Raw genomic sequence first — 16,231 nt, 5'->3', positions numbered from 1 at the left:
GTTTTATACTTTCTGATCCAAAATCTCATTCTTATATCAAGGGAGAAAAAAACTTATCAACAATTTCCCATAACAGTACTTGTCACAGCCATAATAATAGTCTTACATTGATTGCATGTTATTCCCTGACTCTACAAATTTAGTAATGATTGTTTCTGAGAGGAAAAGGAAGTAAAGTATAATAGGAGACTTACTTTTTATTATATATTTTTGTGTGTACTTATGTGGACTTTTTTATTTTGAAGAATGGGCTCATACTTCTTTTATAATAAAACTACTTTTTAAAAGGAGAATGTTGAATCATTATATAAAAGTAGATAAACATCTGACTGCTGTACATAAGTTCAAATAATCAGGCCCACTTGAATTAGTTTCAAAAACACTGAAACTAAAAAAACACAAATATATTATGTTTTCCACTGTTATAAGTTATCGTGAAAAACTTCAGGTAATGAAACGGTTCCAGAAGATTGAAAGTATGCAGTTCTTTTCCTGGTTTAAGTTTCATGTATTGATAGAAAGTGACATGATAGAAGCATAAACAAAATATCAACCTTTTTGTATTCATTTTGATTTCAGCTCAAGATTTTAAATCAGATGATTGAGAATCTAGACTCATTGCATACAGTTGTAATAATCCACTGAACCTTTCTTCATGATCCATAGATATATTAAAAAGACTGCTTAGAATTTCTTAGAGCAGAAGGTGATGAACACTACTAGACAGCCCAGCCCAACAAAACAAACACAAAAATTGTTTTCCTCCTTTTGATTAAACTACTAAATATTAAATTAGATATTTGGGTATAAGTAGATATTAGGTATCGATACATGGGTACAAGTTGATATTAGGTATCGTCTGAGTTTTTCACAATATCCTGGCAGACACAACAAAAATGTGTGTTGGATAATAGAGCAGCTAAGTGCATTATTTGCACACTATAGTGATTAATAGATTAGTACTGAGCTTGAAGGCAGCTTCTGAAAGTATGCTGAAGAGTTTCGTCCTTGGACATGGGGTTCTGAACATTTTTATCTGTGACAGAGGATGGTTCAGGAAATCTGGAGGCGTCAAACTTCTGGAGAAAAACATCCAACAAAATAAATATTCTCAAATATTTCAGCAAACTTGACAGTCTAAAGTTGTTTGTTAATGTAGTTCTCTCTCTCTCTCTCTTAGGTTTAGTGAGAATTAATTATTTTAATAGTACTTCAGAAGACCCTCTGCTTTAGCCACCTGGCTATATTGCATTCCTCTCTAGCGTGCTAATAGGCTGGCAGTGATCTTGTTTTTAGTTTGTAAATTCAACCTGGGGACAAACATCACTGAAATGCCAGGCTAGGAAAAGACTGCGTTGCAGTGAAAATTAGGCTGTGAGGACTCAAAATAATTAAAATGCTTCAACTAAATTCTGCATGTTATGGCAAAATCAATTTATAATTATGAAAAAATCTGATTAATTTCAACCCAATCAGTAAATTGTCAAGAGGTGTGTGTGTGTATGTGTTGCTATTAGCAGTTGCTCCTGAACATGTTGACAGGATAAGAAATGGAGATTACACTGAGGAAAACCTATTGAATACTAACCTTGTAAAAGACAAAAGTGTACATAATATTAAAAATAATTCACTATCTGAAGGAATAGATAAAACATGTTCAGTATTAAGTCAGCTGTGGTTTACAGATATGTTTCTGCATTGTCCTTGTATCACTTGAGTTCACCTGAATTAAAATTCTGGCTCTGTGTCTCGCTAACTATTTAGACTGGGATATGTTGCTTATGCCTCAGTTTCCTCATCTGTATAATTGGATGTGACATAATAACTATCACCTAAGTTTGTTGAATGAAATGAGATGATATCTGTAAAATACTTCTAGAACATTATCTGGCGCATCGTATGCTCTTTAAAAAAAACTTAGTTAAGGAGTTTCTCCATTCCAATCCCATCCCTCTCCCATGTCTCTCTTGTTCTTATTTCTTTAAGAAAAAAGATGTATAGAGAATACAGTAAAGGAAACAGGGTTTTCCACTGAGTCCATAGTTAGACTATATACTTTTGCTACCATTTTTTTTTCTGCAGCCCCAAGATGTCTTAGTAGGTCATATCATATTATTACTTGGCATTGACATAACCTTCAGATCTATATCAGGAACATTCTTTCATATTGTATGTGACCCAGGCATATTCCTTCATGTATCCAGCCAAGATTGAATCGTCTCTAGCCATCACAGATGCCCATGTACCTCTCAGTTGAGTAAATTCTTTAAGAACTACATACTCTATCCTAAATATTCTATCCAGAACCACAAACTCTATTTAAACTTCCCTGATCCTAGGAATCACTAGGGTGCTTATTAAAACTGATATATTTAGACTCCTCCCCAGACCTTTTAAAACAGAATTTTCATGAGAGAGGCCTGAGTTGTCTGATTTCGGTACAAACTCTGAAGTAGCTTGAAACTTTTAGAATATGTAAAAAATGTTAACTGGAGCTTGAATACAGAATGTCAACATCAAGGATTCAAAAGTTTGGAAATATGACATCCAGGAATTTTTAGTCTTACCAAGGACGTCAAGAAGAATATAGTAGAGGAAACATTATTTTTAGGTTGTTTGTGTTTCTACCCCTTCGACTAGGAAGGGTTCTTTTTCATATAATAGGTCAGACACAGTACAGTACAAAAAAGGTTATGTCTAACAAGGGTAAAGAGTGGAACTGTGTTCACAAAACCCCTTCTCTCAGGTGACTCATTATACGATTTTGTGTTTCTCAGGAGATTTGACATTAATGCAAATTCTTTGTTAAGTGACCTCAGTATATAGTAAATTCTATACCTTTTGTGGTAAGCTTTTATTTTAAATGCTTCCCGATGATTATTAGTAAGAATCAACTGTTCCAATTTAACCCAAAGTGACTTATCTTACTTTTTTCCTCTGTACTTTACAAAGAGCTATTACATCCCCTCTTTAAATCACCTTTCAAATACATTAATAATTCAACATTTGGAAAAGAGCAGATCAGAAAACTACGTAACTTTGGTCCTGAAATCTTATAACCAAGGTATATGTCATGTTAGCACCCTTGATCTTTTTGTGCTTTGTATATATGTATCACTCAGACAAGCTTTGTATTAAGTTCAAATTCCAAATTTACAGGCTTGCAGTAGCTCTAAAAACATTTGTGTTGGACATTACTTTTGAAAACTTTAACTGATACAAATAATGCTTGAAAGTGTAGGTATAGCTTGATTTCCATAACAGGCATATTCCTGAGAAGTTGCAAGAAGAGACAGTGATATCTAAATATCTTAATATTTTAGATGAATTGTTCCCTTATATTCTTGGTAAGGGATTGAAGATCAGACACTGGAATCAGTAAGTTTTGATGGGCTCATCTATGCTTACAATATGGATTTGCAGTGTGATCAAGAAAATCTAACTCAAGCATTTTAGACACCATCAGTTAATTAGAAGTATGTTCTGATTCTGACCACCAGTAACACCTTCAGTGCTCACTGACTGTGAGGCACTGGGCAAAGGGATTTACAAGCGTTACACATTCACTCACTGACTTATTCAACTATTGTGCAAGAGCTGTGTCCCAGTAACTACTGTAGTCACAAGACAGGCCGTGTCCCTGCCCCCATTGACCTTACATTCTACTGATGGATAAATAATATGCAAATGATTATATAATATTAGATATTGATAGATCTTATTATAAAGACATCAAACATGGTAAGGGAGTCAGAGAATGACTCAGAGATACTATTTATAATCAAGAGTCCAGGGAAGGCTACTCTGAGGGGGTAGCAGAGACCTGAATAAAGCAAAGGAAAAAACAAAGACTTATGGACAGAATCTTTCTAAATGGGAAGAAAGACAAGTGAAAAATCTCAGAGGAAGGAATGAGATTGGCCCTCTTTGAAAGTGTTGAGATGACCACTGTGGCCAGAACAAGGTGAGTGAATTAGAATTGTGAGAGATGAAATGAGCCAGATCACACAAGGTTTTGTAGTCCATAGTAAGGACTTTGGACAGCACAAACTTATGCTGGTATTGTCCACGTTTTACACATGAGAAACTGAGGCTTACTGACTCAGTAAACTTTCCCAGGTTCATACATCTAGTAACTAACGGGGCAGTTTGAACTCCGTTTTTGGTCTGAATACAAATCCTGTGCTCCTAATATGTCAAATTGTCTCTCAATGACTAGTCATAGACATACCTGTAAAAAAAAAAAAAAGGTGATCCTAAATTCAGTGGACCTTCTAATCAAATGTTCTCAATAGTAATAGAAAAGCAGTAGATGCATATTTGAAACTGGATTCTATATACAAAGGAGAGAGGGAAACTGTGTGTATGGCACATCATACAATATTGAAGACACATATAACATTGTGTTTTAGGATGGTAATTTTTAATGCTTCTTGATGATTCAACAGTTGAAATTCAAAATTAATGAAGCTAGCCAACCATTGAAGGTACCTGGTTGAAAAGCCATTAGGTACAAAAAGAAAACGTGATGTGAAAATGAACTTCCTAACCAAGATATAAACTACTCCAGTAGTAGTAACCTATTAAAGGAAAACCGTTTTTGAACAAATAGTGCACTGTTTATATAAACTGAGAGAGTGTTACATTATATAATTATGTGTATGCCTATTTAAAGAACAAGGGAAGTCATATTTTTATACAGAGTCCAGTATACTTAGGTCTATAAGTGCTATTAAAGCATTATTCTTAGGAAATGGTCTGTTATAACTTGAATGATAAGCTTGCAGTTTAAATGGTCATAATTACAAAGAAAAGTTATCCACTTAAAAGGCTAGTAGAGAACATTTAGGATAAAATGAAAAATATTCCTATTTGAAGAGAGAAAGTGGAATTCCGAGATTTTGAAATTTTGTGTAGAGCTAAAATTGCCTGCAAATTTTAAATAACGAACTTACGTAATTTAAAAACATTACGTTTAAAATAAATATTTAATTTTTCTGTTATGAAATAAGACCTTAATAGCATTACTTGTCATGTTTTATGCCTGTCTCTTCAGTACAAATTATCAGGGTATTTTTTTATTTTATTTTAAAACTAATGTCCAAAATAGAAGCCATTATTTCAAAAAATACATTCTAAGGAAAAAAAAACATTGAAATCAAGTAAAAGTTATGGTTCTTGATAGGTAGTTTTATTTTTAAATTGAAGTGGAACAATAATTAAAATGTTAAAATAAATTTTGCTTATTTTTGCCCAGATAAGAATTAGAGCTGTTGTTCAAATGCTGTCATCTCTTATTGTAATTCACATTTTAGGAACAATATGTATTCTTTTAAAAATCATGAGTACGTACTAAAACAGTTTTTCCAGCATTGAGTTTTTATTCTCCTGTTAGAATAACAAATTACTATAATTCCTCTCCAGCATAGGTGTAATTTTAGTGAAGAGGTGATTAATGCCAAATCATACATTATTTGCATGAAAACAATGGATAAATTTATAATAGTTCCACGACTATAACGATAACTGTTTAAAGAGAATTCCTGAACAGTATGAATGGACAATTCAAAACCCAAAGAACAAAATGAAGCATTTTCGATAGGAGAGAAATTTACAAAACCCAGTATTTCTGCTATTCATAAGATGATCACCTACCCTTCGATTTAGTTGCTTATATATAAAACTGGAGACAATATATTTACTGCAGCTGTTAATGTTTAATGATAGGGACCTGTCTCATTCATCTTTGTGTCTTCAGCTTATAACCAAGAACCTTATATACAAGAAGAGAATAAATGAGTTAATGAATGAACAAATGAAAGAATGGATGACACATCAAAATTATTTTAAAATTAAGAGAATTAGCTCTAGCCTTAATGGTATAATGTTATGCATATAACTTAACATCATTTAGTTTCTTTAGCTATAATATTTTCCTTGTCGATTACTAATAATTTTTTTTAATTTTTTTTTTAATTTTTTTTAACTAACTTTCCCCCAAATTACCCACATTTTAGGTGATACATAGCAAAATAAAGTAACATTCTCCCAAGTTATTTGCAAGCTATGAACTTTTAGTAACTTAGAAGTTGACCAGTGACATCTGAGGCCTTTAAAAACATCCTTTCTTATTGAGAATTGTGTCATGTTTTCCTAGTTACTCCACATTAATGTCTTTCATCTATTACCTGATTATCTCTAATATAATATATGTATATTTTATGCTTTTGAATTGCTTTTGTTTTTCGTTAGTAACTTTTGCCTTTAAACTATAATCTCCATACAGGCATGGATTGTCCAAAATTTTTTATAACCTCCAAAACTCCTAAAATAAAATTATTACATTAAGTCAAGCAAATTTTGTTGTTGTTGTTGTTTTGGAAACTTTGAAGGGTAGGTACTGCATAGCTAGTATTTGAAGATGCTAAAAGGAATAGTCATAAAATTCCCTAAAAGTTGCGAAGATTCTAAACAGATGTCCCTACTGCTTTTATTTTTGAGTGCCTCATTTGGAACATTAACCATTAAATTTCAAATTAGGATAAACATGCATAGTACCAACATTATGAATTGTAGACTGTTAAAAGGTCTTATGAACAATTGCTATAAACAGATGCATATTTCTCGCAGTACTATAGTATCCTTTGATAGAAAAGCTTTATAGAGTCTTTACTAATTACAAATGTGAACCAATCATTCTGTCATGGAAACTATTATATCAAAAATACTAGGGAGATTTCATTATCTAGGAGTTTGTTTTATTTTTTGTTAACTGTAAAACATTTTTGGTTTTGACAATAGATAACTTTGCTTCATAGGGACGTGATTTCTCGCTATCATATACATACACAGCCCACTAAATAAAAATTAAAAAATTACACATTTACTGGCAACATAAAACCCCCATTTATACCTGAAAAAAATGCATCAACTATTTAAAAATTATTAACTTAGAATTGTGTGTTTTTACCTGAGCGAATGAACTTCCCTTTGTATTTTTTGGCAGGAGGAAGCACTGCATGGGTTTCGAGTGAGTGATTACTTTGAATACATGGAAATTTTGGAACAAAACTACCGACCGGTGTTGCTGAGAGACATGCAGAATATTAGAGTGCAAAGCACATAGCTCGTCAAATGCACAGTCTAGTTTTATATGTTTTATTTATTTTTAAAAGAAGCAAAGAGACTTGATTGCTTCTAATCTGTGTCTATAACAACATATACTTTGTGAATACACATACTGTAAATCAATACTGATGGTTTTTGAATATAATAATTTAAGTAGGTTTTAGCTCAATTTTTGAAATGAGATGAATTCATTTTTATAAATTTGTTGTGTATGGTTGCTTTAAAATCAGATCTAGCTCACTTATGGTTCTTTGTATGTAAGAACTAGTTCCAACCTATATCTCTTCCTTCACCGCATGATTAAAATATTTTTTCCAAAGACTTTGGAAAGAAGCAGCAATATTGTAAATAATTGACTAGCAAAAAGAGTCCAAAGAGACAAAGAAAAGACAGTTGTTTTATTTATTTTTTTATGTCTGCACATATAAGAAAAAGAGAAAACCACAACTGCTTATTCTACATGTGGAGAAACAAATGGTATTTATCATGGCAAGTTGTAGGAAAATTATTGTCCTCAGATATAATTGTTTTTCTAGGAACTGCTTTTGGTACCTATATCAATTTATAATTTTTCACGTGAAATGTGGTCTCTACATGGTTCATTTAAAAGATAGATTGGTTCTTTCATACTGGTAAGCATTTGACTCTCATTTGTCATGCATTTTCCTTGGTGATAGATTTGATTTGTACCGAACTAGAAAACATTAAGGAAAATAGATTTCCAAATTATTTTAAATGACTAACACTGTTTTATTTGAATAGAAGTCTCTGCTTCGATGAGGTTAATATATGTGAGGGTCTATTTTCTTATAACTGTCAACATTTAATATATGAAAGTAATACACAAAAATATTAAATTGTTAATTTTTCAGTCATCAATTTCAACAAGTTTTTAAATCAACCATTAAAACTATTTTGAAGCTTTTTTTTTTTTTCCTTTTCAACCCAAAATGGCTCATCCATAAACTCATTTTTCCTTTTAGTATGATAAAACAACTGGTCCCGCACAGGTTTCAATTTTGTGATATTTAGGCTATTGTAATATCAACCTTCCAAAATCAGGTTTTATGTTGTAAATGCCAACAATAGCTTCTCAGTAATGGTGTTCCTAAAGGGCATTGGAAAAGTTGAGAAAAGAAAATTGAGCGAGTTAATTTGACATATTGCTCACTTTACCTCTGGCTGATGCAAGTTAAGAAAGAGAGTCCTACGTGACCCCAAAACACCAAGCTTTGTCTACTTTCAAACTTAATTTTGAAAAGCTGTTCTGCAGAACCTGTAATACATGTTTATGGATCCATTTCCTCTCATTTTCTTCCCGAGTTATTGTTATTGATCCTAAGAAACTTACAGTTTTATGTCTTTTTAAAAACTCTTACATGGTAGCTGCAAATACGAATGGAGAAGAAACTGTAACTTAATTTTGTAATATTCATTGGTGATTTTGATTGGAAACTGAAGGAAGATTTAGGTAATAACAATTACATTTTGGAAAAGTGACTTCAGCTGGATCTAGAAGGCTTTTGTTTACATTTGATAAATATCTTATGAACAATGACATGATCAGTAACATGAACAATTAGCAATCTAGTGATACAAAATGTAGCATATGGTAGTTTGTGTAACTAACATTGTGAATTATTTTTGCACCTATTTTTATTTTACGAATACTCTTTAGAAATAAAACAGCTCTCTTGCCTCTCAGTTTTGTTTTTATTTAATATAGAAGTCCTTAGGACAAATGTATTTCTAATTTATGAAGATACTTGGTACATTTTATAGTACTCATAAACTATTTTATGATACAGTGTAAACAAATTTGTGAAAAATGTAAGTGCACATATATAAACCTTCAAATATCTGTGGTCAAAATTTAATTTTTGTAGTTGTGCCTCCTCATGATACATAGGCATCTAAAGAATCTGTGAAGGTCAAGTTAAGTCTCAGAAAGTCATGTAAGCTTCCTAACAGAATTCTACCTAAATTTTATATTATGGTGTGCTCTAATTTGACCTTGCAATTCCGATATATTAAATAAATTTCTTTGATTATTCATTAAAGACATGTTTTGAGGGTTACATATATAATTAATATTTTTAATGTTCAGGATAGGATAATTGAGATACAGCATCTCCCCTCAAATAGTCTGTAGTCTTCGTGGGGAGATGAATTTTAAAACTATGAAAATACAGTTATAAAGATGACAAGTAAGAACTGACCTCTGGAGTGGGGACTTTGATCAGAGCACTTTTGATGGAGTAGTGAGGACAAAAGTGTGGTTGGAGCAGGATTAAATGATGCTGAGAAGCAAGATTTTGGAAACTTCTCTCATAATATTGCTGCACAGGCAAAGAAACTATGGGTGGTAGCTAGAGGAGGCATGGGATCAAAACAACTGCAAGTGTGGAAATAATGCGGTAAAGGAGGAAAAACGTGCTGAAGAGAGAAACGCTGGAGTGAATGTCCAGCATTCATTAGTGAATACGCTTTGGAATTAGTCTTTGCCTGGAGCATGGATACTTCATTCAGAGTAACGAGGAGACAGTGTACATGGGCACAGATACAGGATGGGCTTCCCTGGAACTTATTTTTTTCTCAGTGAAATAGCAAACAAGGCCATCATTTAAGAAGATGTCAAAAACCTTGGTAGGTTTTAGGAGATGAGAATAAGTGAAACGGTTGTCAAGGATAGTGAGAGAGTAAATAGTCTAGGAAAATATAGTTGTGATTTAATGGTCATAAGATGAGTTAGAATACTTGTGTTTTCCTCTAGCCACATTTCTCTGTGAAGGCATAGACATGGAATGGGTAGTGAACTGTGCAAGTGATTCCTACCACATAAAAGACAAACCATAAAAAAAGAAAAAACTTTTACAGACTTCAAAATTTAAAAAGGAAAAAAACTCGTTAAAACACATCTCAAATAAATGAAAAGATGTCACAGTGAATAGATTTGCAAAATATATCTAGCAGAAGACCTTATGTTCTCATTATAAAAAGATTTTTAACCACTCAATAACAAGAGAACAAGTAACCTAATAATAGGCAAAATTTCTGAACAAAAGCTTCACCAAAGAATATATACAGATGACAACTGCACAAAAGATGCTGCATCATCATTAGTTATAATATTAGGGAAATGCAAATTAAAACCACAGGTGATACTCACTAAAATTTATAAAACAAATGCATACACAAAACAAAACGTGATTGCAAATCTTGGCAAGGAAGTAGAGCAACTGGAACTCGTACATTTTTAGAGGAATGAAAATGCAACAGCGTTTGGAAGTTTGGCTTAAAAAAAAAAAAACTCACTTAACTGTATGACTCAGCAATACCCCTTCTAGGTATTTCCCTACAAGAAATAAAATGTATGTCCATACAAACACATATATGAATAATTACAGCTTTATTCACAAACTGGAAACCCAAACCTCAATGGAACGGATTGACAAATGTGGTTCAGCCTTTAAATGAAACAATTCAGCATTAAAAAGTATCCATCTACTTTGCACACAAAATCATGGATAGATCTAAAAAGCACCATACTAAGTAAAATAAGAGAGACATGAAAAAATTGATTCCATCTATATGAAATGACAAATCTACAGTGACAGAATTAGTGGTTTCCAGGGACTGGGGGGCAGGGGAATGGGTGTGAAGAACAGGGATTTTCTGCATTCCTAAGATTAACTTGGTTCTATTTTATCATGTTTACATATTAGATTTTATTTGTTAAAATTTTGGTACGAGTTTTTATATCTATGTTCTTGAAGGGTATTGATCTGTAGTGTTTTTTTTTTCCTTCTGATTTTGATATCAAGGTAATGTTGGCTTCATAAAATAGGTTAAGAAGTGCTCATCTTTTCTAGAGGTTTTTGTATAAATGGTATTTTTTTTTTATTCTTTTCATGTTTGGTAGAATTTTCCAGTGAAATCTGGAATTTGATAAGATTTTTAACAAAAACATTCAATTTCTTTAATACATGACTATTCAAATTATTTATTAAGTGAGCTTTGTTTGTTTCATTCAAGGAATTTGTCCATGTCACCAAATTGTCAAATTTACTGGCATTAAGTTGTTCATAATAATGCCTTGTTACCCTTTCCAATGTGTAGAATTTGTAGTGATATCACCACGCTTATTTTTTATATTGTTAATTTTCATCTTCTCTTTGTTTCTTGATTGGTCTGACTAGAAGTTTATAAATTTTATTGGTCCTCTAAGAATTAGCTTTTAGTCTTATCAGTTTTCTCTATTTTGCTGTTCCATTGATTTTTTTCACTTGGAACTTTATCATTTCCTTTATTCTACTTACTTCAGTTTTATTTGCTCTTGTTTTTGTAGTTTCTAAAAGTTATTTGAAATCCTTCTTTGCTACCGTGCTTCCCCCAAAATAAAACTGGGTCTTGTATTAATTTTTTGCTCCAAAAGACTCATTAGGGCTTATGTTCAGAGGATGTCATCCTGAAAAATCATGCTAGGGCTGATTTTCCGGTTAGGTCTTATTTTTGGAGAAACATGGTAGTATACATTTAGTGCTATTAAAATTCCCTGTAAGTACTGGTTTAGTTGCATCCACACATTTTGATATGTTTATACATTTTAATTTAGAAACTCTTTTTAAGTTATCTTTGGATTTTCTGTTTGATTCATGGGTTATTTAGAAGTGTGTAATTTAGTTTCCAAATATTTTGGGATTTTTCAGGTATACTTCTGTTACAGAATTCTAGTGTAATTCATTGTGGTCAGAACATTCTTCATATGGTTTTAATCTTTTAAAATTTATTGAAACTTGTTTTACATATGTCCCAGATATATACCTTGTGTTTCATGTACACTTAAAACAAATATATAGTTTGCTGTTTTTGTGTGAAGTGGTCTGTGAATCTCAGATCAAATTGTTTGATATCGTTTGTCTTGTATTGTTTATCTTTACTGATCTTTCTGGCTCTTTCTTTAGCAGTTACTGTGAGAGTAATGTTGAAATTAACTGTAATGGATTTGTTTGTTTCTCCTTTCTGTTCTATCAGTTTTTGCTTAATGCATGTTGAAGTCAGTTACTACCTGTATAAACTTTTATTAGTTATATACTTTTGGTGAATCGACTACTTTATCCTTATTAAATGTCTGTGTTTATCCCTAGTAATATTCTAAATCTACTATGTTTAATGTTAAAATGGCCATTCGAGGTTTTTGTTTTTTTCTTTAGGATTTGCATGATCTTTTCCCATTATTTTACTTTTACCCTTGTGTATTTTTATGTTCAAAGTGATTTTATTGTAAGCAGCATAGAATTGGTCTAGCTTCCCTTCTTCTCTCCCCCAGCCCGTATGGAGAATTATAGGTTCTAATTAGGAAGACTATTAGACTATTCACACTTTATGTAATTATTGATATGTTGTGTTTACATTTTATATTTACATTTGTCATCTTGCTATTTGTTTTCTATTTGTTTCAACTGTTTTTATTCCCCTTTTTATTCTGCCTTCCTTTGGATTAATTGTATTTTTTAGTTGATTCTGTATTATGTTTTTCATTTGTTTGTTAGATGTATTTTTTTTATTAGTGTTGCTTTCAGTTTTATGTTATATAGCTTTAGTTTTCCCAGTCTACCTTCAAATAATATTATACCATTTCATGTTGAGTGTAAGAACCTTACGACCAATAAACTCCAAAACTTGACTGGATCATTCTAATCCAAACGATCTCTCCTTCCTCTTAAATTATAAAAGGTTTCTGAATCACCCTTTGACTATATAGCCATACATCTATCTCTATATAGTCTTCATGCCATTTCCTATATTAATATTTTGAAATGCTATTTAATTTTAATTATTTAATGCCAGCAATATTATTCAACAAATGTATCATTAGCTAATACTTTTATTTGGGAATGTCGTCTCCCAAAAATTAAGCATAAACTTTTTAGGGACAAAGTTGATTAATTCCTGTCTCCCAAAAATGCTAGTCAAGTACTAGGCACAGAGCAGAGTATCACGGTGTTTACTGAATGAAATACCAATGTTGTTTTGCATCATCATACTGATACAGAAGGAAAGAACAGAGTTTGAGACATTAGACCAAATTTCCCCCTTAGGTACTTTAATAGGTACAGCAGGGAGAAAATAACTTGTTTTTGGCACAAATATGTTTTCTGCTGTTTACTGTAGAATATATTTTTGATAGAAATAATAGTTCACTAAATTCTATTTTGCAAAGGTTGTATCAAAAGTGTCTATATTAGAATGTGTGAGTGTGTACGTGTGCTTGTGCATGTGTGTGACTGTATTACTCCATATGGATATTATTTTGGCTATAACATGCATCTGGTAGGCTTGTGTGACCTACCCTAGGGATCTAGTCATGATTTGGAAACCAGACTACACCTTTTTGAAAATGTGTGCTTATCTTGTACTTATAAAAACTGATAGATCAGTTTGGTGTTTGAATCTGTATAGTCTCTCTTTATAGAAACCACCAAGCAGACAGTCCTTGGTCCTAAATGATGTAGTTCTGAAGGCTGAAGACTTGAACATATGGTGTGTCTCCTAGCACAATGATGCTGAATATTTCCAAATTTGTTCTTGTTAAACCTAGCTTTACTATTACTTTATTATATATGAGTCTAAACATGGGCTGACAAACTACAGCCTGTTACTGTAAATAATGTTTTACTGGAACAAAATGCTCACTTGTCTACATATTGTCTATTGCTTTTCTGCTACAATGGCAGAGTTGAATACTTGTGACAGGGCCTGAATGGCTTACAAAACCTAAAATATTTATTATCTACCCCTTTATAGGAAACTTTTGTCAACTCTAGTTTAGAGTACTAATTACACTTATAAATCCAAATCCACTTTAGATAGGATAAACTTTTTAGATACAGAGGACACTAGAGGACATCTAATCCAAAACATTTATATCATCGATGATGCCATGACTTAGAAAATGAAGAGGAGATCCCAAGATCACATAGAGGGTAGATAATGCAGTAGGTAAATGAGAGCTCAGAAGGCAGACTGTTTGAATTTAGATCCCAACTCTATGACACCAAGTACTCCTCTGTGCTTCAATTTAATTGTTAGCAAAATGAGCATAACAGTAGTATTTACCTCATCAGATTATGATATAATGCACGTGTTTATAGCAACTCCTTAGTAAGCATTCAATAAATTATTTGCTGCTGTTGGCTAGTTGGTAGCATAGCCTGGATCCTAGCTCTTCTGACTTCAAGTTCAGTCCTTTTTCAACTGTTTTATTCATTCATTTAGTCAGCATACCTTTATTAAATTCCTACTGTGGATCAAGCACTCTGTTACGCTGGTGCCAATCTTTTCCCTCATTCAGACTTTTCCAGGAGAACAGATTATATTTTTCTATTTATGTTTTCCTTACTAGTTATAAAATGGTAGAAAAGAAATAAAAGTCTTTGTACAGTTCAATGTTAGACATATTTTTGTAATTTATCCAGTTTTCCCACATTTTCTTCTTTTGAAAGGTTAATTTTTTATACTCTAGATTTAGTGTTATAGACCAGATTAATGTATAATGGATTATAAGTGTATATTTTAATTGTTTTATATTTTTATAGAATTATTTTGTGTTTTCCAGTGATAACACAATATTTTATGTGACATAAAATTTTACTAATATGTTCTTGGTAGCAAAATTGACATTGACTTTTATTCAGCAGAATATTAAGAGAGTTATTACTTAAGTCGGTGCCAATGTATTTACTTATCTGATGAGTTTAAACAGGGTCAAAGCAGTTAGCCTCATGTAAACCTAAATTTTCAGCATTAGCAATATTTTAGCTTTTAAAATCAGTTAACTTCTTTGGCATGTTTCCCACCCATATTCTTCTATTGGCAACAGGCCACCATGAAATACTAAGCGCCATGGAAATAATTGGACTGTCATGTTTGCTAATAGAGTGCATTTGCGATACATTGGGGGAGACAGTTATTAAAATGTTGGCTGTTAAAGTTTGATCATCTAATTCAGGATTCAAGTATTGAACTGCTATCATCAGGATATGTGTCTGTTATTCTTTATTGAATAGCACACTTACATGTAGCCTTTTGCTAGAATGCCAAAGTTCATCTCTTACAGAGCATCTCTAAAATATAATCCCTTCTTTTAAAACATCAAGTACAATTAATTATATAATTGCATTGGAAATAATCAGATAATGTAAACCAAATTGCTTTTTGGTCAAGTTTTCTCCATATCATGTCCTTAACTGTCTACATTTTTCTTTTGATTTTTCTCAGAGCAAAATTTTCAAATTAATATTTTGCTTACTATCATGAAATTATTTTGATTTGAAAAAATGTATTCATTAGAATAGATAATGGGTATGGCATTGACTGGGATGTCCACCAGTCAGTTTCCTCTTCCTGGGCCAGGTGTATTGCAGGGCATTTGATCAGCTTAACCAATATGAAGTGAGCAGGCCAAAGCATAAATAGCATGTGTATCTTCTCTGTGAGCTTTCTTTTCTTTTTTTCCTGGTGCCTCCGGAAACTGGATGCTTGAATTTGTGAAGAGTAAAACCTACTACCAACACACACTGGACCTGTGACCTGAGGAAGAAATCAATCTTGTGTTATGTGACTGAAATCATGTGTGTATCTGGTATTAAACACCCTGTCAGCTGCTTTGAAGTTCCTTATTCCTACCCCCTTTCTGAATATTTTTTTGCTGTGGCTGTATGGGCATGTTCTTAGTTTCATAGTGTTTTATTAGATTTCATATTAAGAATCTAAGTGTATAGACTAGTAAATACAATTAAAGTTTTTTCGTATCCATTGATATTTTTACCAATTAGCAAACAGTTTTGTGGATATAATTGATACCATTTGCTAGGAGATATGTGTACTATTAAGGAAATTTTATTTCTGTAGATAAAGTCTGGGACATCTAAAGAGCGCTATTAGGATATCAATCTTATCAGTGAACTCAAATTTGATCCCAGTTAATGTATTTTGAATATTTTATATGATAATTTTTAGCGTATATAACCTAATTCTGTTTTCTTCATTTTAACACTTAGTCATTTGAGCACTGAAAAATATTCCTAAGTTATTGTATACA

General features: G+C 32.1%; 1 protein-coding gene across 3 annotated transcripts in view; it reads left to right on the top strand.

The window, feature by feature from the left end:
• Positions 1-8,819, top strand: part of TBC1D32 (TBC1 domain family member 32) — a 179,405-nt gene extending 170,586 nt beyond the window's left edge. For all 3 annotated transcript variants that reach the window (XM_033093945.1, XM_033093938.1, XM_033093931.1), the window contains one exon: positions 7,007-8,819. In XM_033093945.1, coding sequence (XP_032949836.1) covers positions 7,007-7,126 — 120 coding nt within the window. In that variant the 3' untranslated portion in view covers positions 7,127-8,819. The remainder of the gene's footprint in view (positions 1-7,006) is intronic.
• The last annotated feature ends 7,412 nt before the right edge of the window (positions 8,820-16,231 follow it).

The sequence above is a fragment of the Rhinolophus ferrumequinum genome, chromosome 3 (assembly GCF_004115265.2).
Source record: "Rhinolophus ferrumequinum isolate MPI-CBG mRhiFer1 chromosome 3, mRhiFer1_v1.p, whole genome shotgun sequence".
Taxonomy (NCBI): Eukaryota; Metazoa; Chordata; class Mammalia; order Chiroptera; family Rhinolophidae; genus Rhinolophus; species Rhinolophus ferrumequinum.
The sequence above is the reverse complement of the archived record's forward strand: the minus strand, read 5'-3'. Positions and strand labels throughout refer to the sequence as shown.